The sequence below is a fragment of the Bombina bombina genome, chromosome 6 (assembly GCF_027579735.1).
Source record: "Bombina bombina isolate aBomBom1 chromosome 6, aBomBom1.pri, whole genome shotgun sequence".
Lineage (NCBI taxonomy): Eukaryota > Metazoa > Chordata > Amphibia > Anura > Bombinatoridae > Bombina > Bombina bombina.
In genome coordinates this window covers 7629509-7654513 of record NC_069504.1, presented here as the reverse complement: position 1 = coordinate 7654513, position 25005 = coordinate 7629509, and the positions used below count along the sequence as shown (strand labels likewise).

The following is a 25005-nucleotide window of genomic DNA, read 5'->3' as shown; positions in this document are numbered from 1 at the left end:
GTGTGACCTCTATACACTGCTGGTACAGTCTATACACTGCTGTGTGACCTCTATACACTGCTGGTACAGTCTATAAACTGCTGTGTGACCTCTATACACTGCTGGTACAGTCTATACACTGCTGTGTGACCTCTATACACTGCTGGTACAGTCTATACACTGCTGTGTGACCTCTATACACTGCTGGTACAGTCTATAAACTGCTGTGTGACCTCTATACACTGCTGGTACAGTCTATACACTGCTGGTACAGTCTATACACTGCTGGTACAGTCTATACACTGCTGTGTGACCTCTATACACTGCTGTGTGACCTCTATACACTGCTGGTACAGCCTATACACTGCTGGTACAGTCTATACACTGCTGTGTGACCTCTATACACTGCTGGTACAGTCTATGCACTGCTGTGTGACCTCTATACACTGCTGGTACAGTCTATACACTGCTGGTACAGTCTATACACTGCTGTGTGACCTCTATACACTGCTGGTACAGTCTATACACTGCTGTGTGACCTCTATACACTGCTGGTACAGTCTATAAACTGCTGTGTGACCTCTATACACTGCTGGTACAGTCTATACACTGCTGTGTGACCTCTATACACTGCTGGTACAGTCTATAAACTGCTGTGTGACCTCTATACACTGCTGGTACAGTCTATAAACTGCTGTGTGACCTCTATACACTGCTGGTACAGTCTATACACTGCTGGTACAGTCTATACACTGCTGGTACAGTCTATACACTGCTGTGTGACCTCTATACACTGCTGGTACAGTCTAGACTCAGCTGTGTGACCTTTACAAACTGCTAGAACAGAAAACTAAGTTTTATCTTCATCTAGATCTGCCTTGGCTTTTAGATCTTTCTGGGTCACTGTCCTGCTCTGGCACCATTAGTTCCATCCCTGTTTTTGTCTCTCTGGTTCTGACACTGCACTCTATCTCCCTCTACTTCTGCACCGTGTTATGTAGCAATGGTATTATAGGTTCCTAATGGTCACTTTGGTTCCTCCTGTGCTCTTGTTGCCTCTGGTGCTTCCCGTGTATACTTTGTCCTTCTGGTTTTGTTTTCCTGCGCCCTCTTGTTATGTCTGTTTTAGGTCTCCCTGATTTAACTTTGTTCTAGACAATTTATTTCAATCTCTGTGTTTTGGAAAAGTCTAGTTATCCCTGTGGGTTGTGGTTAAAAGGTTTCTCTGCTCATTATAACATCTCAGCACTGATATCTGTTCCTAATGAGGAAAAGGGTAAACTTAGGGGGTGGCTGGTACCTTTGGCTCCTCGCAGCACAAAGCCATATCCCTCCAGCTCTCTCTTCTGCAGCCGAGCAACTTTCTCTTGGATAACGTAATCACTGTAAAAGTCAGATGATCAGTCAACATGGTGCTCCTCCTTTACCTGTTTACTTCTGCATACTGTAATTACACACCTCCCCCTAGTTACACGCTTTAATTACACACCTCCCCCTAGTTACACGCTTTAATTACACACCTCCCCTTAGTTACATGCTTTAATTACACACTCTCATTACACACCTCCCCCTAGTTACACGCTCTCATTACACACCTCCCCCTAGTTATACGCTTTAATTACACACCTCCCCCTAGTTACATGCTCTCATTACACACCTCCCCCTAGTTACATGCTTTAATTACACACCTCCCCCTAGTTACACGCTCTCATTACACACCTCCCCCTAGTTACATGCTCTCATTACACACCTCCCCCTAGTTACATGCTCTCATTACACACCTCCCCCTAGTTATACGCTTTAATTACACACCTCCCCTTAGTTACATGCTTTAATTACACACCTCCCCCTAGTTACACGCTCTCATTACACACCTCCCCCTAGTTACATGCTCTCATTACACACCTCCCCCTAGTTACACGCTCTCATTACACACCTCCCCCTAGTTATACGCTTTAATTACACACCTCCCCCTAGTTACATGCTCTCATTACACACCTCCCCCTAGTTACATGCTTTAATTACACACCTCCCCCTAGTTACACGCTCTCATTACACACCTCCCCCTAGTTACACGCTCTCATTACACACCTCCCCCTAGTTATACGCTTTAATTACACACCTCCCCCTAGTTACACGCTCTCATTACACACCTCCCCCTAGTTACATGCTTTAATTACACACCTCCCCCTAGTTACACGCTCTCATTACACACCTCCCCCTAGTTACATGCTCTCATTACACACCTCCCCTAGTTACATGCTCTCATTACTAACCTCCCCCTAGTTACATGCTCTCATTACACACCTCCCCCTAGTTACATGCTCTCATTACACACCTCCCCCCCTAGTTACATGCTCTCATTACACACCTCCCCCCTAGTTACATGCTTTAATTACACACCTCCACCTAGTTACACACTTTAATTACACACCTCACCTAGTTACATATTCTCATTACACACCTCCCCTAGTTACACACTCTCATTACACACCTCCTCTCATTACACACCTCCCCCTAGTTACACGCTTTAATTACACACCTCCCACTAGCTGCAAACTATCATTATACACCTCCCTCTAGCTGCATACTCTCATTATACACCTCCCTCTAGCTGCATACTCTCATTATACACCTCCCACTAGCTGCAAACTATCATTATACACCTCCCTCTAGCTGCAAACTATCATTATACACCTCTGTTACAGAAGCATTAGTTATTTTGTTGTGAAGAGCTTATTTCCCAGCAGCAATGCCTGAACCAGCAAGCCAGCGCCTAAGAAGGGCTCCAAGAAAACCGTAACAAGTATCATTTCATAAAGAGTTAACTCTTTTTTTTCAGCTTTTAGAAACTATTGTCTAATCACCTCTGGAGCCAGACTGCTAATTGATAAGATGAACTTGTAAACTTGTTATCTTAAGTACTGTAATCCTATTGTGGCCTGTCAAAGGACAGTGCTCTCTATCTAAATGTGTGATGGGGGATTTTGTGCTTCCCCCCCTCTCCCCCTGGGAGTGCCCTGTGTGCATGTAACCTTAATAAAAAGCAGGCTGGGCATCCCAGTCCTGAGTTCTTGTTTGACCCTCAATCGCAGCGTTGACTCGTTTTTGTGGGCAGAAGGGTATCCTAGCGGTACTGCAGCTAAGGGAGATTATTCTATATTTGCGAGACTCATATAGAATACTATGGAAAGCAGCTTCTCCCCTCTTTAGCAATAGGGATCCAGGCTACTAAGCGGTCCATCTCTCAGCGAGACTAAGGGTAACCGTAACATTTGGCGGCAGCGGCGGGATTTTCCTGGATTTCCTAGGAGAGGTACAGAACGGATGGAGAGCGCTTACGAAAAATTGAAGCGTACAACCCAAAAGGATTTACTTGAAAGCAGAGGGGGGTACGCCAGCAACCGGCCGAGGAGAGAGCTGATCGCAGAATTGACCGAACTGGATCAGAGCTTCACAATGGCGGAAACACCGACCACGATTAGTGACGAAAAAACCAGGATTGTTCGGGAAAGGCTCTCATTATACGGGCCGAACCCCTCCATGGAATTGGTACAGCAGTTGATGGCAGAGGCGGACGAGGATATACGAGAGACTCGAGCCCACGAACTCAACCTAGCGAATGCACACCGCAATGCTGAAGCCCCGCAGGTAATCATCCCTGTCGAAAATGCTGGGAGGCCCAAGATACCCTATGCGGCATTTCGACCCTTCCTAGAGAGCGAGACAGGGATTGATGAATATTTGGCGGACTTCGAAAGGTAATGTGCCCTGCACCAGATTCCCAACAGAGAGTGGCCCACGATATTGTCTGGGAAACTATCCGGGCGAGCCCTGGAAGCCTTTCGTACTCTGGGTGCTGAGGAAGTGACACAGTATGAGCTAGTTAAGGAGACACTGTTGCGACGGTACGCTGTAACTCCGGACACGTATCGCCGACAGTTTCGGGGCACGGAAAAGAAGCCTAACGATACCCATATGGAATGGGCGCACCGAATGCGGAGAGCGGCAAATCACTGGCTGAGCGGAAGTAAAGCGGTGACTGGGGAGGAAATTTTACAATTGTTTCTCTTAGAACATTTTTATAATGGCATGGAACAGCAAGGGAAGGAATGGCTGCGAGACAGGCGGCCTTCTACCTTAGAAGAAGCAGCCAAATTGGCCGATGAACATTATGACTCCCGTCTTCACGAACCCATGAACTACCGAGCTCCAGCACGGGTCGAACCCAGAGAGGTTTACCGTGCACCCCCTCGTACTGAATTCCGAGCCCCGGTGCCCACAAGGCCCGTCCGACACTCAGGACCACCCAATAACAGCTCTGAGCGTCCCAGACCGACTTGCCACCGATGCAAGCAACCAGGGCATTTCATGGCTAGCTGCCCCCTTAATACGCACCAGACACCCAGGAATTACAATTACCCCTCTGGGTCCTATCGTCCGGCCCGGGCCCTCTGTGTTAACCAAGAGGCCCCTATGGAGGGATATGTGGGGCCGCTTCACGAGGCAGACCCTGTATATGCTGCCTCAGATAACCGCCAGCACCATCGGCAGAGGGTATGGCTCGAGGGGCGATCTACCGAGGGATTGCGAGACACAGGGGCTACTATCACGCTGGTACAGAGTCATTTGGTGCCAGAGCACAAGCGATCCGGACAGACTGTGGCCGTTAGAGTGGCGGGGGGGGATGTGTACAAAATTCAAACAGCTAAAGTGCATCTTGATTGGGGAGCGGGAAAGGGGGCTGTGAACGTGGGCCTAATGGATAATTTACCTGCCGAAGTACTACTGGGCAACGATTTGGGCCCCATGACTTCTGCCTATGCTCCAGTATGCAACAACGAGGCGGACCCAGTGACTACACGGGCCCAAGCCCGGACGGAGCGAGAGCTCTCACCAGTGCGGGAGACACAGGTAAGACCTACCCCGACCTTGCCTGACAGGTTAGGCCCCATACCCTGGGACACCCCAGATGCTTTCGAGGCAGAGTCTAAGACTGACCCGACCTTACAAAAGTACCGGGAACGAGCAGAGACCGGAGGGGGCGGGGCAGATAACGAAACATTCTTATGGGAAAAAGGGAAACTATACCGCTGGACAGAGAAAAGGGGACAGCGTAGGCGACAGCTGGTAGTGCCCCACAAATACCGTCAAGAAATCCTCAAAATAGGCCACGACATCCCCTTAGCAGGCCACCTAGCCGTTACCCGTACCCTACACCGCATTACTCACACGTTCTTTTGGCCAGGGGTGCACGCTGACGTTAGAACTTACTGTAACACCTGCGATGTGTGTCAACGAGTAGGAAGGCGAGGCGATCACCCTAAAGCCCAGCTAGTAAATATGCCCATTGTAGAGGAACCCTTCAGCCGGGTTGCTATTGACCTAGTGGGACCACTGGCTACCCCTAGTCCCTCCGGTAAGCGATACATTCTTACCGTAGTGGACTACGCTACCAGGTACCCAGAGGCTGTCGCCCTATCCAACATACAAGCGGATACGGTAGCGAATGCACTAGTACAGGTGTTCTCCCGGGTAGGATTTCCAAAAGAAATCCTATCCGACCGAGGCACCCAATTTACGGCTGAATTGACCCAACAACTCTGGCAGGTTTGCAAAATTAAGTCCCTCCTGAGCTCCCCATACCACCCCCAGACGAACGGGCTGTGTGAGAGGTTCAATGGGACCCTCAAGCAAATGCTCAAGACGTTCACTCAGGAATACCGAGACTGGGAACGCTTCCTGCCGCACCTCCTATTTGCTTATCGGGAGGTGCCCCAGGAAACGACAGGGTTCTCTCCCTTCGAGTTGCTCTACGGAAGAAAGGTACGGGGACCCCTAAACCTGATCCGGGAGCACTGGGAGGGAGAGATGGAGGCTGACGGTGTCCCCATTGTGCCATACGTGCTGGAACTCAGGGACCGAATGGAGCAATTAGCCAAATCCGTGCGGGCTAATCTCCAGTTGGCCCAGAGAAGACAGAAAGTATGGTACGATCGGGGGGCCAGAAAGAGAATCTTCACCATAGGACAAAAGGTGTTAGTACTTAAGCCGGTGAAGACAGACAAATTGCAGGCGTCCTGGCAGGGTCCCTACCAGATCGTAGAGAAAAGGGGAGACACCACTTATGTGATAGCTAGCTGCCACGACAACAATCTTAGAAAGACATTCCATGTAAACATGCTCAAGGAATATTTTGAGCGGCCAGAGAACGTGACGGCCGTATGTTGTTCCCCTCAGGAAGACCCCGACAGTTTACCCATTCCAGACCTATTAGAAAAGAGCCTCCCCACAGGTATAGTGGCGCAGGTTCAGATAGGGGACCGACTTAGCCCCACTGAAAGGGAGCAGCTCAACCAACTCCTCCAGTCTAAACACCTCACCTTCTCCCCGAAGCCAGGGTACACTACTTTAACCACCCACCAGGTAGATACTCCGGGACAAGCTCCCTTGCGCCAGGCTCCGTACCGAATCCCCGAAGCAGTTAGGACAGGAATGAAGAAGGAGATCGATGAGATGCTCCAGCTCAGGGTAATTGAGCCCTCCGATAGTCCCTGGGCCTCCCCAGTTGTCTTGGTGCCCAAGAAAGATGGGACCACCCGGTTCTGCGTAGACTATCGGAGGCTCAATGAAAATACCGTGACGGACGCTTACCCTATGCCCAGGGTAGACGAGCTACTCGATCGTATAGCCAGGGGAAATTACCTGACCACTATTGACCTCTGCAAAGGTTACTGGCAGATTCCCCTGGCCCCGGAGGCTATCCCCAAGTCGGCATTCGTCACCCCATTCGGCTTATATCAGTTTAGGGTAATGCCGTTTGGGATGAAGAATGCCCCAGCTACATTCCAGCGCTTGGTGGATAGGCTCCTGGATGGCTTCCAGAGTTTTGCTTGCGCCTACCTGGACGACATAGCGATCCACAGTGAGTCCTGGGAGGACCACTTAGCTCATGTGGGAATGGTTCTGGATCAGATCCGGGCTGCTGGCCTGACTCTGAAGCCAGAAAAATGCCACTTTGGGATGGCCGAGGTACAGTACCTGGGTCACCGGGTGGGGTGTGGAAAGCAGCGACCAGAGCCGGCCAAAATAGAAGCTGTCGCCAATTGGCCCACCCCCATCACTAAGACTCAGGTCCTAGCCTTCCTGGGCACGGCAGGGTACTATAGACGGTTCGTACCAGACTACAGCACACTTGCCAAACCCCTGACTGACTTGACCAAGAAGAACTTACCTCGACAGGTCCTGTGGTCTCCCCACTGTGAAACGGCTTTCCAGGCTCTCAAAAATGCTCTAATTAACGCTCCTGTCTTGGCGGCCCCAGCCCTTAACAAACGTTTTATCGTCCATACAGATGCTTCCATGTTCGGGCTGGGAGCCGTCCTCAGCCAAGTAGGCGAAGATGGAGGGGAGCATCCAGTTGCCTACATCAGCCGGAAGCTCCTGCCCCGCGAAGTCAGCTATGCAGCGGTCGAAAAGGAGTGTTTGGCTTTGGTGTGGGCATTAAAGAAATTGACTCCCTATTTATATGGTCAGGAGTTCACTCTGGTCACCGACCATAACCCGTTGGTGTGGCTGAACCGGGTCTCTGGAGATAACGGCAGGCTATTACGTTGGAGCTTATCGTTGCAACCCTTCAATTTCACCATTACTTACAGACCTGGGAAACAGAATGGCAACGCCGACGGGTTGTCCAGACAAACCGACCTCAGCCCCGCATAATCAGCGGTCTGGACAGCCTTAGTCTGCCCCGAAAAGGGGTCAGACCGTGTCTGCCAGAGTGTTCCACAGAAAGGGAGCACTGTTACAGAAGCATTAGTTATTTTGTTGTGAAGAGCTTATTTCCCAGCAGCAATGCCTGAACCAGCAAGCCAGCGCCTAAGAAGGGCTCCAAGAAAACCGTAACAAGTATCATTTCATAAAGAGTTAACTCTTTTTTTTCAGCTTTTAGAAACTATTGTCTAATCACCTCTGGAGCCAGACTGCTAATTGATAAGATGAACTTGTAAACTTGTTATCTTAAGTACTGTAATCCTATTGTGGCCTGTCAAAGGACAGTGCTCTCTATCTAAATGTGTGATGGGGGATTTTGTGCTTCCCCCCCTCTCCCCCTGGGAGTGCCCTGTGTGCATGTAACCTTAATAAAAAGCAGGCTGGGCATCCCAGTCCTGAGTTCTTGTTTGACCCTCAATCGCAGCGTTGACTCGTTTTTGTGGGCAGAAGGGTATCCTAGCGGTACTGCAGCTAAGGGAGATTATTCTATATTTGCGAGACTCATATAGAATACTATGGAAAGCAGCTTCTCCCCTCTTTAGCAATAGGGATCCAGGCTACTAAGCGGTCCATCTCTCAGCGAGACTAAGGGTAACCGTAACAACCTCCCTCAGATGATCAGTCAACATGGTGCTCCTCCTTTACCTGTTTACTTCTGCATACTGTAATTACACACCTCCCCCTAGTTACACGCTTTAATTACACACCTCCCCCTAGTTACACGCTTTAATTACACACCTCCCCTTAGTTACATGCTTTAATTACACACTCTCATTACACACCTCCCCCTAGTTACACGCTCTCATTACACACCTCCCCCTAGTTATACGCTTTAATTACACACCTCCCCCTAGTTACATGCTCTCATTACACACCTCCCCCTAGTTACATGCTTTAATTACACACCTCCCCCTAGTTACACGCTCTCATTACACACCTCCCCCTAGTTACATGCTCTCATTACACACCTCCCCCTAGTTACATGCTCTCATTACACACCTCCCCCTAGTTATACGCTTTAATTACACACCTCCCCTTAGTTACATGCTTTAATTACACGCTCTCATTACACACCTCCCCCTAGTTACACGCTCTCATTACACACCTCCCCCTAGTTATATGCTTTAATTACACACCTCCCCCTAGTTACATGCTCTCATTACACACCTCCCCCTAGTTACATGCTTTAATTACACACCTCCCCCTAGTTACACGCTCTCATTACACACCTCCCCCTAGTTACACGCTCTCATTACACACCTCCCCCTAGTTATACGCTTTAATTACACACCTCCCCCTAGTTACATGCTCTCATTACACACCTCCCCCTAGTTACATGCTTTAATTACACACCTCCCCCTAGTTACACGCTCTCATTACACACCTCCCCCTAGTTACATGCTCTCATTACACACCTCCCCCTAGTTACATGCTCTCATTACACACCTCCCCCTAGTTATACGCTTTAATTACACACCTCCCCTTAGTTACATGCTTTAATTACACGCTCTCATTACACACCTCCCCCTAGTTACACGCTCTCATTACACACCTCCCCCTAGTTATACGCTTTAATTACACACCTCCCCCTAGTTACATGCTCTCATTACACACCTCCCCCTAGTTACATGCTTTAATTACACACCTCCCCCTAGTTACACGCTCTCATTACACACCTCCCCCTAGTTACATGCTCTCATTACACACCTCCCCCTAGTTACATGCTCTCATTACACACCTCCCCCTAGTTATACGCTTTAATTACACACCTCCCCCTAGTTACATGCTTTAATTACACACCTCCCCCTAGTTACACGCTCTCATTACACACCTCCCCCTAGTTACATGCTCTCATTACACACCTCCCCCTAGTTACATGCTCTCATTACACACCTCCCCCTAGTTATACTCTTTAATTACACACCTCCCCTTAGTTACATGCTTTAATTACACGCTCTCATTACACACCTCCCCCTAGTTACACGCTCTCATTACACACCTCCCCCTAGTTATACGCTTTAATTACACACCTCCCCCTAGTTACATGCTCTCATTACACACCTCCCTCTAGTTACATGCTTTAATTACACACCTCCCCCTAGTTACACGCTTTAATTACACACCTCCCCTTAGTTACATGCTTTAATTACACGCTCTCATTACACACCTCCCCCTAGTTACACGCTCTCATTACACACCTCCCCCTAGTTATACGCTTTAATTACACACCTCCCCCTAGTTACATGCTCTCATTACACACCTCCCCCTAGTTACATGCTTTAATTACACACCTCCCCCTAGTTACACGCTCTCATTACACACCTCCCCCTAGTTACATGCTCTCATTACACACCTCCCCCTAGTTACACGCTCTCATTACACACCTCCCCCTAGTTATACGCTTTAATTACACACTTCCCCCTAGTTACATGCTCTCATTACACACCTCCCCCTAGTTACATGCTTTAATTACACACCTCCCCCTAGTTACACGCTCTCATTACACACCTCCCCCTAGTTACACGCTCTCATTACACACCTCCCCCTAGTTATACGCTTTAATTACACACCTCCCCCTAGTTACATGCTCTCATTACACACCTCCCCCTAGTTACATTCTTTAATTACACACCTCCCCCTAGTTACACGCTCTCATTACACACCTCCCCCTAGTTACATGCTCTCATTACACACCTCCCCTAGTTACATGCTCTCATTACTAACCTCCCCCTAGTTACATGCTCTCATTACACACCTCCCCCTAGTTACATGCTCTCATTACACACATCCCCCCTAGTTACATGCTCTCATTACACACCTCCCCCCTAGTTACATGCTTTAATTACACACCTCCACCTAGTTACACACTTTAATTACACACCTCACCTAGTTACATATTCTCATTACACACCTCCCCTAGTTACACACTCTCATTACACACCTCCTCTCATTACACACCTCCCCCTAGTTACACGCTTTAATTACACACCTCCCACTAGCTGCAAACTATCATTATACACCTCCCTCTAGCTGCATACTCTCATTATACACCTCCCTCTAGCTGCATACTCTCATTATACACCTCCCACTAGCTGCAAACTATCATTATACACCTCCCTCTAGCTGCAAACTATCATTATACACCTCCCACTAGCTGCAAACTATCATTATACACCTCCCTCTAGCTGCAAACTATCATTATACACCTCCCTCTAGCTGCATACTCTCATTATACACCTCCTTCTAGCTGCAAACTATCATTATACACCTCCCTCTAGCTGCATACTCTCATTATACACCTCCCTCTAGCTGCATACTCTCATTATACACCTCCCTCTAGCTGCATACTCTCATTATACACCTCCCTCTAGCTGCATACTCTCATTATACACCTCCCTCTAGCTGCATACTCTCATTACACACCTCCCTCTAGCTGCATACTCTCATTACACACCTCCCTCTAGCTGCAAACTATCATTATACACCTCCCTCTAGCTGCAAACTATCATTATACACCTCCCTCTAGCTGCATACTCTCATTATACACCTCCCTCTAGCTGCAAACTATCATTATACACCTCCCTCTAGCTGCATACTCTCATTATACACCTCCCTCTAGCTGCAAACTATCATTATACACCTCCCTCTAGCTGCATACTCTCATTATACACCTCCCTCTAGCTGCATACTCTCATTATACACCTCCCTCTAGCTGCATATTCTCATTATACACCTCCCTCTAGCTGCATACTCTCATTATACACCTCCCTCTAGCTGCATACTCTCATTACACACCTCCCTCTAGCTGCATACTCTCATTATACACCTCCCTCTAGCTGCAAACTATCATTATACACCTCCCTCTAGCTGCATACTCTCATTATACACCTCCCTCTAGCTGCAAACTATCATTATACACCTCCCTCTAGCTGCATACTCTCATTATACACCTCCCTCTAGCTGCATACTCTCATTATACACCTCCCTCTAGCTGCATACTCTCATTACACACCTCCCTCTAGCTGCATACTCTCATTACACACCTCCCACTAGCTGCATACTCTCATTATACACCTCCCTCTAGCTGCATACTCTCATTATACACCTCCCTCTAGCTGCATACTCTCATTATACACCTCCCTCTAGCTGCATACTCTCATTACACACCTCCCTCTAGCTGCATACTCTCATTATACACCTCCCTCTAGCTGCATACTCTCATTACACACCTCCCTCTAGCTGCATACTCTCATTATACACCTCCCTCTAGCTGCATACTCTCATTATACACCTCCCTCTAGCTGCATACTCTCATTATACACCTCCCTCTAGCTGCATACTCTCATTACACACCTCCCTCTAGCTGCAAACTATCATTACACACCTCCCTCTAGCTGCAAACTATCATTATACACCTCCCTCTAGCTGCATACTCTCATTATACACCTCCCTCTAGCTGCATACTCTCATTATACACCTCCCTCTAGCTGCATACTCTCATTACACACCTCCCTCTAGCTGCATACTCTCATTATACACCTCCCTCTAGCTGCATACTCTCATTATACACCTCCCTCTAGCTGCATACTCTCATTATACACCTCCCTCTAGCTGCATACTCTCATTACACACCTCCCTCTAGCTGCATACTCTCATTATACACCTCCCTCTAGCTGCATACTCTCATTATACACCTCCCTCTAGCTGCATACTCTCATTACACACCTCCCTCTAGCTGCATACTCTCATTACACACCTCCCTCTAGCTGCATACTCTCATTACACACCTCCCACTAGCTGCAAACTATCATTATACACCTCCCTCTAGCTGCATACTCTCATTATACACCTCCCTCTAGCTGCATACTCTCATTATACACCTCCCTCTAGCTGCATACTCTCATTACACACCTCCCTCTAGCTGCATACTCTCATTACACACCTCCCTCTAGCTGCATACTCTCATTACACACCTCCCACTAGCTGCAAACTATCATTATACACCTCCCTCTAGCTGCATACTCTCATTATACACCTCCCTCTAGCTGCATACTCTCATTACACACCTCCCTCTAGCTGCATACTCTCATTATACACCTCCCTCTAGCTGCATACTCTCATTATACACCTCCCTCTAGCTGCATACTCTCAATATACACCTCCCTCTAGCTGCATACTCTCATTACACACCTCCCTCTAGCTGCATACTCTCATTATACACCTCCCTCTAGCTGCATACTCTCATTATACACCTCCCTCTAGCTGCATACTCTCATTATACACCTCCCTCTAGATGCAAACTATCATTATACACCTCCCTCTAGCTGCATACTCTCATTACACACCTTCCTCTAGCTGCATACTCTCATTATACACCTCCCTCTAGCTGCATACTCTCATTATACACCTCCCTCTAGCTGCATACTCTCATTATACACCTCCCTCTAGCTGCATACTCTCATTATACACCTCCCTCTAGCTGCATACTCTCATTACACACCTCCCTCTAGCTGCATACTCTCATTACACACCTCCCTCTAGCTGCATACTCTCATTACACACCTCCCTCTAGCTGCATACTCTCATTACACACCTCCCTCTAGCTGCATACTCTCATTATACACCTCCCTCTAGCTGCATACTCTCATTATACACCTCCCTCTAGCTGCATACTCTCATTATACACCTCCCTCTAGCTGCATACTCTCATTATACACCTCCCTCTAGCTGCATACTCTCATTATACACCTCCCTCTAGCTGCATACTCTCATTATACACCTCCCTCTAGCTGCATACTCTCATTATACACCTCCCTCTAGCTGCATACTCTCATTATACACCTCCCTCTAGCTGCATACTCTCATTATACACCTCCCTCTAGCTGCATACTCTCATTATACACCTCCCTCTAGCTGCATACTCTCATTATACACCTCCCTCTAGCTGCATACTCTCATTATACACCTCCCTCTAGCTGCATACTCTCATTACACACCTCCCTCTAGCTGCATACTCTCATTACACACCTCCCTCTAGCTGCATACTCTCATTACACACCTCCCTCTAGCTGCATACTCTCATTATACATCTCCCTCTAGCTGCATACTCTCATTATACACCTCCCTCTAGCTGCATACTCTCATTATACACCTCCCTCTAGCTGCATACTCTCATTATACACCTTGCTTATATAGAGTTGCCCTCACCTGTGGGATGTGAATGAGTCATAGGATCCAACTGTGTAATGTCTGAACAGCCGCTTTGTCCGATCTTCACGGGTTTCTGAGAGAGTGAAATTTGTCAGTAAGTGATTCAAAGGGGTTTAGAGACTATTATGTTTCATTTTCTGCTCTTTGTCACCCATAGATTGTATCTGATCCAGTCACACCTGATTACGCTTCATTTAATGTTGTGACCTATGTTAAAAGCAGGTTATTAGCCTGACACGGGAGCATTCTGCCGAAAGCATTTTCATATTGCAGCTGGTTTAGGCCTTGGTACTGTTTGGTAGCAGTTGTTGTTGGGTTTCTCATATTGTCTCTATAGTTACATAGACCCTCAGTCATTTTTATTCTTCCTTTATGTTCTCTGTTTTGTCTCTAGAGCCATCTGTCTGTTCTAGGTGCTTCATCTCTTTACATAATGTAGCCAATTGCCCCTTGGTCTTTGCTATGATTTGTAATGATCACTATTCTCTCACCTTGTCGGGGGTCCGGCTGTCTCATCTGTACTTCCTCCACACAGTCTGCTGGAAACCATCCAGAACGGCCCTTCACAGAGCCCTCCCAGAATCCTCCCTCCCCGATGCTCATCACTACAAAGAGAATAAATGTCACATAAACATTAGTTATTTGGTTCTATTAAAATAAAAGTCTAATCATTTGCAAATAGTGAATAAAAGACGGCAATAAAGTGTTAATCACACAGTGTGGGGCAGAAATATAGAGTGGGGACAAAGTGGGATCAGGGGGTCACTGGGGGATTCATTTTCTCAAAAGTTGTTTGTTTAACCATTTGCATCACCTCAATTCTCATCAGTAAATGTTTGTCCGAATGTTGTGTGATCCATGTCTACTGTTACCCACCTCTCTATCCACTCCTGAACATTACAGTGCCACCAACCTTTCTACCCACTCCTGAACATTACAGTGCCACCAACCTTTCTACCCACTCCTGAACATTACAGTGCCATCAACCTTTCTACCCACTCCTGAACATTACAATGCCACCAACCTTTCCACCCACTCCTGAACATTACAGTGCCACCAGCCTTTCTACCCACTCCTGAACATTACAGTGCCACAACCTTTCTACCCACTCCTGAAAATTACAGTGCCACCAACCTCTCTACCTACTCCTGAACATTATAATGCCACCAACCTGCCTAACCACTCCTGAACATTATAATGCCACCAAGCTGTCTACCCACAACTGAACATTACAGTGCCCCCAACCTGTCTAGCCACTCCTAAACATTAGTGTCACCAACCTCTCTCTACACACTCCTGAACATTAAAGTGTCATTAACCTCTCTACTCACTCCTGATCTTTACAGTGTCATTGACATCTCCACCCACTCCTGAACATGTCAGTGTCAACAGCCTCTCTACCCACTACTGGTCTTTACAGTGTCACCCACCTTTCTACCCACTCCTGAACTTTAGTGTCACCCACCTTTTCTCCCTACTCCTGGGGTGTCATAAATCTATCCACCCACTCCTGAACACTACAGTGCCAACAGCCTCTCTACCCACTCCTGAACATTACAGTGTCACCAACCTCTCTACCCACTCCAGAGAATTAGAGTGCTGGTATCCTCTCTATCCACTCCTGAACATTACAGTGTCATCCACCTATCTAAACATTACAGATACACACTGTTTTCTGTCACAGGAGAAGTCCAGTCTAGTCACACCAAAGATTTATTACTATTCCACCAGAGGGTGTGTCCTACCATACAAGAGGATTTCTCCTGCCACACATGAGGACCAGACCTATTACACTAGTGTGTTTTTGGTGTCATACTTTGGGTCATGTCCTATAACATCAGGGCACCTGTCCCGTCACACATGAGGGCGTCTCCCGTCACACCTTAGGGCAGTAACTGTTAAACATGAGGGCGTGTCCTGTCATACATGAGGGCATGTCCTGTAACATATATGGGTAGGTCCTGTCGCATATGAAGGCGTGTTCTGTCACACATGGGGGCGTGTTTTGTCACACAAGGGAGCATGTCCTGTCACATATGAGGTGTGTCCTGTAACACCTTAGGGCAGATTGTGTCACACATGAGGACGTGTCCTGCCACAGATGAGAGCCTGTCCTTTCACACTTGGGGGCGTGTCCCGTCACACTTGGGGGAGTGTCCCGTCACACTTGGGGGTGTGTTCTGTCAAACTTGAGGGCATGATCAGTCACACATGGTGGGTGTGTTCTGTTACACATGGGGGGGGCGTGTTCTGTTACACATGGGGGCGTGCTCTGTCACAAATGGGGGGCAGGTCCTGCCACACATGGGGGCGTGTCCTGTCACACATGGGGGCGTGTCCTGTCACACATGGGGGCGTGTCCTGTCACACCTGGGAGCGTGTCCTGTCACACCTGGGAGCGTGTCCTGTCACACCTGGGAGCGTGTCCTGTCACACCTGGGAGCATGTCCTGTCAAACATGGGGCGTGCACTACTAGACTCACAGGCTAGACAGTACCTAGCCATAGCATTATAAAGGATCCCTTTGGTTTGCCAATGACAAGCTGTGGGAATGGGGAAAAAAGAAAACACAGGGTAGAAAACAGACAGCTGTACGGGCCCAAGTCAGTCAAACAAATAGTTACCTACGTTATGAACAACAGCGTCTGTAATGAAGCAAGGAGAATAAAACAGCCAATGAGACAGAAGATGGGAAAATATACACAGTAAGTCACCATAGTATATAAGGTAGGTACTGCTCAGACACCTGCAATAGTGATTTATACGGCAACAAACATATTCATCATAAAGGGACAGTAAAGTCAAAATGAAACTTTCAGGATTTAGACAGAGCAGCAATTTTAAATCATTTTCCAATTTACTTCTATTATTAAAATTGCTTTGTTTTCTTGGCATCATTTATTAAACATTTGGTAATAGAAGTAAATTGGAGACTTGTTTAAAATTGCATGTTCTATCTGAATCATGAAGGTTTCATTTTGACGTTACTGTCCCTTTAACACTTATAGGTAGGAAACAGACAAGTGAAGGAAGAAGCATTTAAGAAGAAAATAATACGACATTAAAATCCTCTGTTCCCCAAATTCACATAGTAGCTGAATCCATATGTGACCAAGTGACCCTCTACTGACTGATAACACTGTAGTGACCATGTGTGACCCTCTATTGAATGATAACACTGTAGTGACCATGTGTCCCCTACTGACTGATAACACTGTAGTGACCATGTGTGACCCTCTATTGACTGATAACACTGTAGTGACCATGTGCCCCTCTATTGACTGATAACACTGTAGCGACCATGTGACCCTCTACTGACTGATAACACTGTAGTGACCATGTGCCCCTCTACTGACTGATAACACTGTAGTGACCATGTATCCCTCTACTGACTGATAACACTGTAGTGACCATGTGTCCCCTACTGACTGATAACACTGTAGTGACCATGTGTGACCCTCTATTGACTGATAACACTGTAGCGACCATGTGCCCCTCTATTGACTGATAACACTGTAGCGACCATGTGACCCTCTAGTGACTGATAACACTGTAGCGACCATGTGCCCCTCTACTGACTGATAACACTGTAGTAACCATGTGCCCATCTACTGACTGATAACACTGTAGTGACCATGTGTGACCCTCTACTGACTGATAACACTGCAGTAGCCATGTGACCCTCTACTCATTGATAACACTGTAGTGACGATGTGCCCCTCTACTGACTGATAAAAACACTGTAGTGACCCTGTGACCCTCTACTGACTGATAACAACACTGTAGTGACCATGTGACCCTCTACTGACTAACACTGTAGTGACCATTTGACCCTCTATTGACTGATAACAACACTGTAGTGACCCTGTGCCGGTCTACTGACTGATAATACCGTAGTGACCATGTGTGACCCTCTACTGACTGATAACACTGTAGTGACTGTCAAGGTATATGTAAGGTTAATAAATATAGATATATTTTAATCATATATTTTAAGGTTAATAAATATATATATTTATATATTTATTCAGATATTTGGCTGGTCAGTAGAAAATGATTAATTTCATTCAGAAAAACTGACTTCAATCGTGTTTAGTTCTCCCCCACTCAGCATGCCAAGTTATTCTAAACACACAAGTGAGGACAATAGAGCATTTGGTTTAATTACATTTAACAGCCATTTCAGGAGACCATATGTTTTACTACCTGGAAATGTGTGATAAACTTCCTACTCATCACAAGAGGAGCCTATAAGTCTAGTTCAGACGACATATTTTGTGAGAAAGTAACCCTGTGCATTTCAAATGCAAATAACCCCTGCTGTGTGGCTCTGACACTTAGATACACGTAATGCAGACACTACGTCTGGGGGGGTATGCAAGCACTGAACCATGGAATCAAAAATAAAAACATTTGTTTATTCTCTCTGTTTTCCAGAAATCTAATGAAAATTAGAAGAGCAACTGAGTTAATGAGATATCTGGATGAATGAATATATGACAGTGTGTGATCTGCTGGATTTTTGTATGGTTTTGAACACTGCATAGAAATGAATGTGTATATACCTAGATATATTTTTGGAAGCATAGAATATGAGCATTCTAACATTATCTCTTTGGTTACAGACAACAGTTGGACATGGGCATCAATTCATATATCCAGGAAGAAATACACAGAAATGTGAAACATGCTGTATTTGTGTAAATGCATGTATAACAGATGTATAAATGCCATTAATTTCAAAATAATTAGCAGTATTGATTTGCTTAAATATAGTATAATTCTAAAGGCACATGATATTTCATATCCAAATAATCAGAAAATTGATATGATGCTGCTCCATCTATAATTAATATTGTGAGATTAATACAAGAAATTATGGCAGTTATTACATATTTTAACCCCTTAATGACAGAGGACGTACCAGGTACGCCATAGGAAAAGCTCCCCTTAATGACAATTGACGTACCTGGTACGTCCTCTGTTGTTTTAAGAGCTGGAAGCGATCATGATCGCTTCCAGCTGCTTACAAGGGATTGTAGTGATGCCTCAACATTGAGCCATCACTGCAATCCCATATTTTACCCACCGATGCAGATAGGGCCACTCTGTGGCCCTCTCTGCATCGGCTATTGCGGCTAACACATTCGTTGGTGGGTGGGAGCAACTCCTCTCAATTGCGTTGGCTGTTTTTTTTTTCTAAGTTCTAGCCCGATCGGCTCTAATGTTGCACTGTCAGCGGTTGCGGCCGGGCCGCGCGCGTGTGCGCGCACGCAACTTATGCACTCCTTTTACAAAAAAAAGATGATGCAGTTGAAGGAAGGGATCTCCGTTGTCAAGTAAGGGATCTGGGAGGGGGAGGGATGTAGATTATTGAGGGGGGCCAGCTACACTACAGAAAACTAATGTTTTAAATAAAAAAAAACAATTTTTGGGGGCAAATTGGGTACTGGCAGACAGCTGCCAGTACCCAAGATGGCGGCAAATAGGTAGGGGGGAGGGTTTGAGAGATGTATGGGGGGATCAGGGAGGTTGTGAGGTAAGGGGGATCCATCACTGCAGACTGTATGAAGAAAATAATAAAAAAATTAAAAAATGCTTTTTATTTCAGTACTGGCAGACTTTCTGCCAGTACTTAAGATGGCGGGGACAATTGTGGGGTGGGGGAGGGAAGAGAGCTGTTTGAGGGGGGTCAGGGGGGAACAGGGGGTGGGATGTGTCAGATGGGAGGCTGATCTCTACACTAAAGCTAAAAATTAACCCTACAAGCTACCTAATTAACCCCTTAACTGCTGGGCATATTACAAGTGTGGTGCACAGCAGCATTTAACGGCCTTATTATTACTAAAAAGCAACGCCAAAGCCATATATGTCTGCTATTTCTGAACAAAGGGGATCCTAGAGAAGCATTTGCAACCATTTGTGCCATAATTGCACAAGCTGTTTGTAAATAATTTCAGTCAGAAACCTAAAATTGTGAAAAATTTAACAGTTTTTTTTTATTTGATCGTATTTGGCGGGGAAATGGTGACATGAAATATACTAAAATGGGCCTAGATCAATAATTTGGGTTGTCTACTACACTACAATAAAGCTAAAATTAAACCTAAAAGCTCCCTACAAGCTCCCTAATTAACCCCTTCACTGCTGGGCATAATACACGCGTGGTGTGCAGTTGCATTTAGCAGCCTTCTAATTACAAAAAAGCAATGCCAAAGCCATATATGTCTGCTATTTCTGAACAAAGGGGATCCCAGAGAAATATTTAACACCATTTATACCATAATTGCACAAGATGTTTGTAAATAAATTCAGCGAGAAACCTAAAGTTTGTGAAAAAATTTGTGAAAAAGTCAACAGTTTTTTTTATTTGATCGCGTTTGGCGGTGAAATGGTGGCATGAAATATACCAAAATGGGCCTAGATCAATACTTTGGGATGTCTTCTAAAAAAAAATATTTACATGTCAAGGGATATTCAGGGATTCCTGACAGATATCAGTGTTCCAATGCAACTAGCGCTAATTTTGAAAAAAGGTGGTTTGTAAATAGCAAAGTGCTACTTGTACTTGTTGCCCCATAACTTGCAAAAAAAGCAAAAAACATGTAAACATTGGGTATTTCTAAACTCGGGACAAAATTTAGAAACTATTTAGAATGGGTGTTTTTTGGTGGTTGTAGATGTGTAACAGATTTTAGGGGTCAAATTTAGAAAAAGTGTGTTTTTTTCAATTTTTTCCTCATATTTTATATTTTTTTTTATAGTAAATTATAAGATATGATGAAAGTAATGGTATCTTTAGAAAGTCCATTTAATGGCGAGAAAAACAGTATATAATATGTGTGGGTACAGTAAATGAGTAAGAGGAAAATTACAGCTAAACACAAACACTGCAGAAATGTAAAAATAGCCATTGTCATTAAGGGTAAGAAAATTGAAAAATGGTCCGGTCATTAAGGGGTTAAAGAAATATTTTCTTTCACTGTTAGAAATGTTCAAATTAATCTGTATGTAATGTCATGCTGCCCCCCGGTGCTGCGATGCAAGAACTACAGCCAGAAGGCTTTTTGGATGTTTAAAAATGAAATTTCAAAGGGCCAATCCGAGACAAGGTTTCCGTTTGGGCGTTTCCAACCTCACCAGTGATTGAGAACTTATATAAGTTAATGCAAGAGAGAGAGACAAACAGATTGTGCTGAGCTGGCTTGTAACTGGGTGCTGGGCGTGAGATACCATTTTACTTTGGCAAAGCTGATCTACCTTTTTCTCATTGATTGCAAATATACTTATCGGTATTTCTGAGGTGAGATTAAGCCTGCTGAAAGATATTGGATATCAATTGGTGTTTATCCTGGTAACATATTCAAGATTATTGGTAGATTGGAGAGAGCAAATTGTGTTTTTAAATTGTATTTCATAGTATTGAATAGCTCTTAGCTTACTTTTTGTATGCAAAACACTTTAAAGCAAACATTCCTTGTTGCTGTATGTAGCAGATTTAAAGAAATTGTTTGTATTTCAAGTTAATATTTCATAGCTTGTGTATTGTTAAACTAATCCTAATCTTAAATTGTTTATCTGTGCAAATATATATATATAACTCAGAATTGGATTTTTGCATAAATAATATATACAATTTCTGATGTTTTAAATTAGAATTGTGTTAGAGTAAAGCGTGGGTAAATAGCTGAATATTTTACTTAGAATCCCATTGTGTTAATTGAATGAAAGGCTATTTGTAAATAAGGCTGGTTTTAAAGGTTTTAAAGGTAAACTTTTATGAGTTTTGTAAGAAGATTTTTATAAATATACTGACATACTGTATGGAGGCACTTGCATGAGATATTATTAAAATTTATCATATTGATATAATATATTTGTAGTAAATAGAAATTATTATAAAAGAAAAAAAAAATCATATTTCGAAATTAATATTTTGAAATTAAGGGTTTTTTATTTTGAAGATTGAAATACTGATGTTCATATTTCGAGATTGATATTGATATTTTGAAATATTGTTAAAGATTAATTTTTAAAAAATTATTATTGATATTGATATTTTGAAATATTGTTAAAGATTAATTTTTTTTCATATTTCAAAATTAATATTATTTTCTTGTTTAAAATAAAAAAAAATTTCTTCTCTCTTTTTATTGGTAAAAATTGTATTAGCGTTTTTAATTTAACTAAATACTACGCCAATATAATAATGTCTGTAGCCAGAAGTGACTCATTTAATTCTATACATAGCATTGGAAAATGGTCCCATCACAATACCCCTTACTAAAGGTCAGGGGCCCGATCTGATATGCAACGTCGCCCGCAAAAGCCGGCGACGCCAAATATTGCGCTGGTTTGGTATCCTATATACGGCGTAACCTAGAAGTTACGCTCGTATATTTCTGCCTTCGGCCGTAGTTTTTTGGCCCATAGACAGGTATACCAAACCAGCGCAGTTTGGTATCCAATATACAGCGTAAGGACTTACGTGGCGAAAATTGAGAAATCTTACTCCATTTTCACCTCGCCACAAAATGCAGGTGTAGTAAGCCTTACGCTGAGTATTGGAGCCCCGTAACTCATTAAACTACCTGCAAAATAAAACCTAACACCTAACGCATGCGCAATGTCTATCTACCTGTCAACCGTAATCCCCCGCCGCAATCCCTAATAAAGTGTTTAACCCCTAAACCGCCGCTCCCGGACCCCGCTGCCACCTACATTAAATGTCTAACCCCCTAATGTGATCCCCCTACATCGCCGCCACCTACATTAAAATTATTAACCCCTAATGTAATCCCCCCTACCTCGCTGCCATCTATATTAAAATTATTACCCCCTAATGTGAGCCCCCTACCCCGCCGCCACCTATTTTAACTATATTACCCCAATCTAATCCCCCTACACCGCCGCCACCTATATTAAAATGATTAACCCCTAATCTAATCCCCCTACACCGCCGCCACCTATAATAAATGTATTACCCCCTAAAATACTAAAATGTCCCTACCATAAACTAAATTACAAATAGCCCTGAAAAGGGCTTTTTGCGTGGCATTGCCCCAAAGTAACCAGCTCTATTACCAGCCCTTAAAAGGGCCTTTTGTGGGGCATTGTCCCAAAGTAATCAGCTCTATTGCCAGCCCTTAAAAGTGCCTTTTGCGGGGCATTGTCACAAAATAATCAGCTCTTTTACCTGTAATCTGACCACCCTACACCGCCGCTACGTATAATAAATGTTTTAACCCCTAATCTAATCCCCCTACACCACCGCCACCTATAATAAATGTATTGCCCCCTAAAATACTAAAATGTCCCTACCCTAAACTAAATTACAAATAGCCCTGAAAAGGGCCTTTTGCGTGGCATTGCCCCAAAGTAACCAGCTCTATTACCAGCCCTTAAAAGGGCCTTTTGCAGGGCATTGTCACAAAGTAATCAGCTCTTTTACCTGTAATCTGACCCCCTACACCGCCGCCACCTATATTAAATATATTAACCCCTAATCTAATCCCCCTACACCGCCGCCACCTATAAACTATATTAACTCCTAATCTGACCCCCCTACACCGCCACCACCTATATTAACCCTAATTATATTAAGGTTAATATAGTTATTATATTATATATATTATTAATATAGTTAATAATTAATATAGTTATATATATTAACTATATTAACCCTATCTAACCCTAACACCCCTAACTTAATTATTATTGCAATAAATCTAAATAATATTAATCTTATTAACTAAAATATTCCTATTTAAAACTAAATTCTTACCTATAAAATAAACCTTAAGATAGCTACAATATAATTAATAATTACATTGTAGCTATTTTAGGGTTTATGTTTATTTTACAGGTAACTTGGTATTTATTTTAACTAGGTACAATAGCTATTAAATAGTTAATAACTATTTAATAGCTACCTAGTTAAAATAATTACCAATTTACCTGTAAAATAAATCCTAACCTAAGTTACAAATACACCTACACTATCAATAAATTAATTAAACTACAATTATCTAAACTAAAATATAATTAACACTAAACTAAATTACAAAAAATAAAAAAAAGATTACAAGAATTTTAAGCTAATTACACCTAATCTAAGCCCCCTAATAAAATAACAAAGCCCCCCAAAATAAAAAAAATGTCCCTACCCTAAACTAAATTACAAAAAGTAATCAGCTCTATAACCAGCCCTTAAAAGGGCCTTTTGTGGGGCATTGCCACAAAGTAATCGGCTCTTTTACCTGTGACAAAAAAGAACCCCCCCATTACAACCCACCACCCACACACCCCTACTCTAAAACCCACCCTATCCCCCCTTAAAAAAACCTATGTCTAAACCCCAAGTGCTCCTTACCTGTCCTGAAGACCGGCGGGGAAGGTCCTGTTCCAGGCGGCGACCTCTTCTTCTTCCAGGAACCAGCCGGAGCGGAGGAGTTGAAGACCGATGACCGTGGAGCTGAAGACCGTCCTCTCTGGAACTGAAGACTGGCGACGCTGGAACTGAAGACCGGAGCCATGGAGCGGATGAAAGCAACTTTAATTCTATTGGCTGATTTGAATAGCCAATAGAATAAGAGCTACTGTAATTCTATTGGCTGATTAGAATAGCCAATAGAATTACAGTAGCTCTTATTCTATTGGCTATTCAAATCAGCCAATAGAATTAAAGTAGCTTTTATCCGATTGGCTGATTTGAATTTGAAGGCTCAAATCAGCCAATATGAATTCAAGGGACGCCATTTTTAATCGCGTAACTTGAATTCCGATTCAGTGTACGGCGGCGATCGTATGAAGAGGATCCTCCACGCTCCATGGCTCCGGTCTTCAGTTCCTGCGTCGCCGATCTTCAGTTCCAGGGAGGATGGTCTTCAGCTCCGCGGTCATTGGTCTTCAACTCCTCCGTGCCGGCTGGTTCCTGGAAGAAGAAGAGGTCGCCGCCTGGAAGAAGACTTCTCCGCCTGGAACAGGACCTTCTCCGCCGGTCTTCAGGACAGGTAAGGAGCACTTGGGGGTTGTTAGACTTAG

General features: G+C 44.5%; 1 protein-coding gene across 1 annotated transcript in view; it reads right to left on the bottom strand.

The window, feature by feature from the left end:
• Positions 1-25005, bottom strand: part of SHANK3 (SH3 and multiple ankyrin repeat domains 3) — a 565241-nt gene that overhangs the window by 265133 nt on the left and 275103 nt on the right. Inside the window, exons 6-8 of the mRNA XM_053716301.1 lie at positions 14454-14567; positions 13960-14035; positions 1280-1362 (exon numbers count right to left, since the gene is read on the bottom strand). Coding sequence (XP_053572276.1) covers positions 1280-1362; positions 13960-14035; positions 14454-14567 — 273 coding nt within the window. The remainder of the gene's footprint in view (positions 1-1279; positions 1363-13959; positions 14036-14453; positions 14568-25005) is intronic.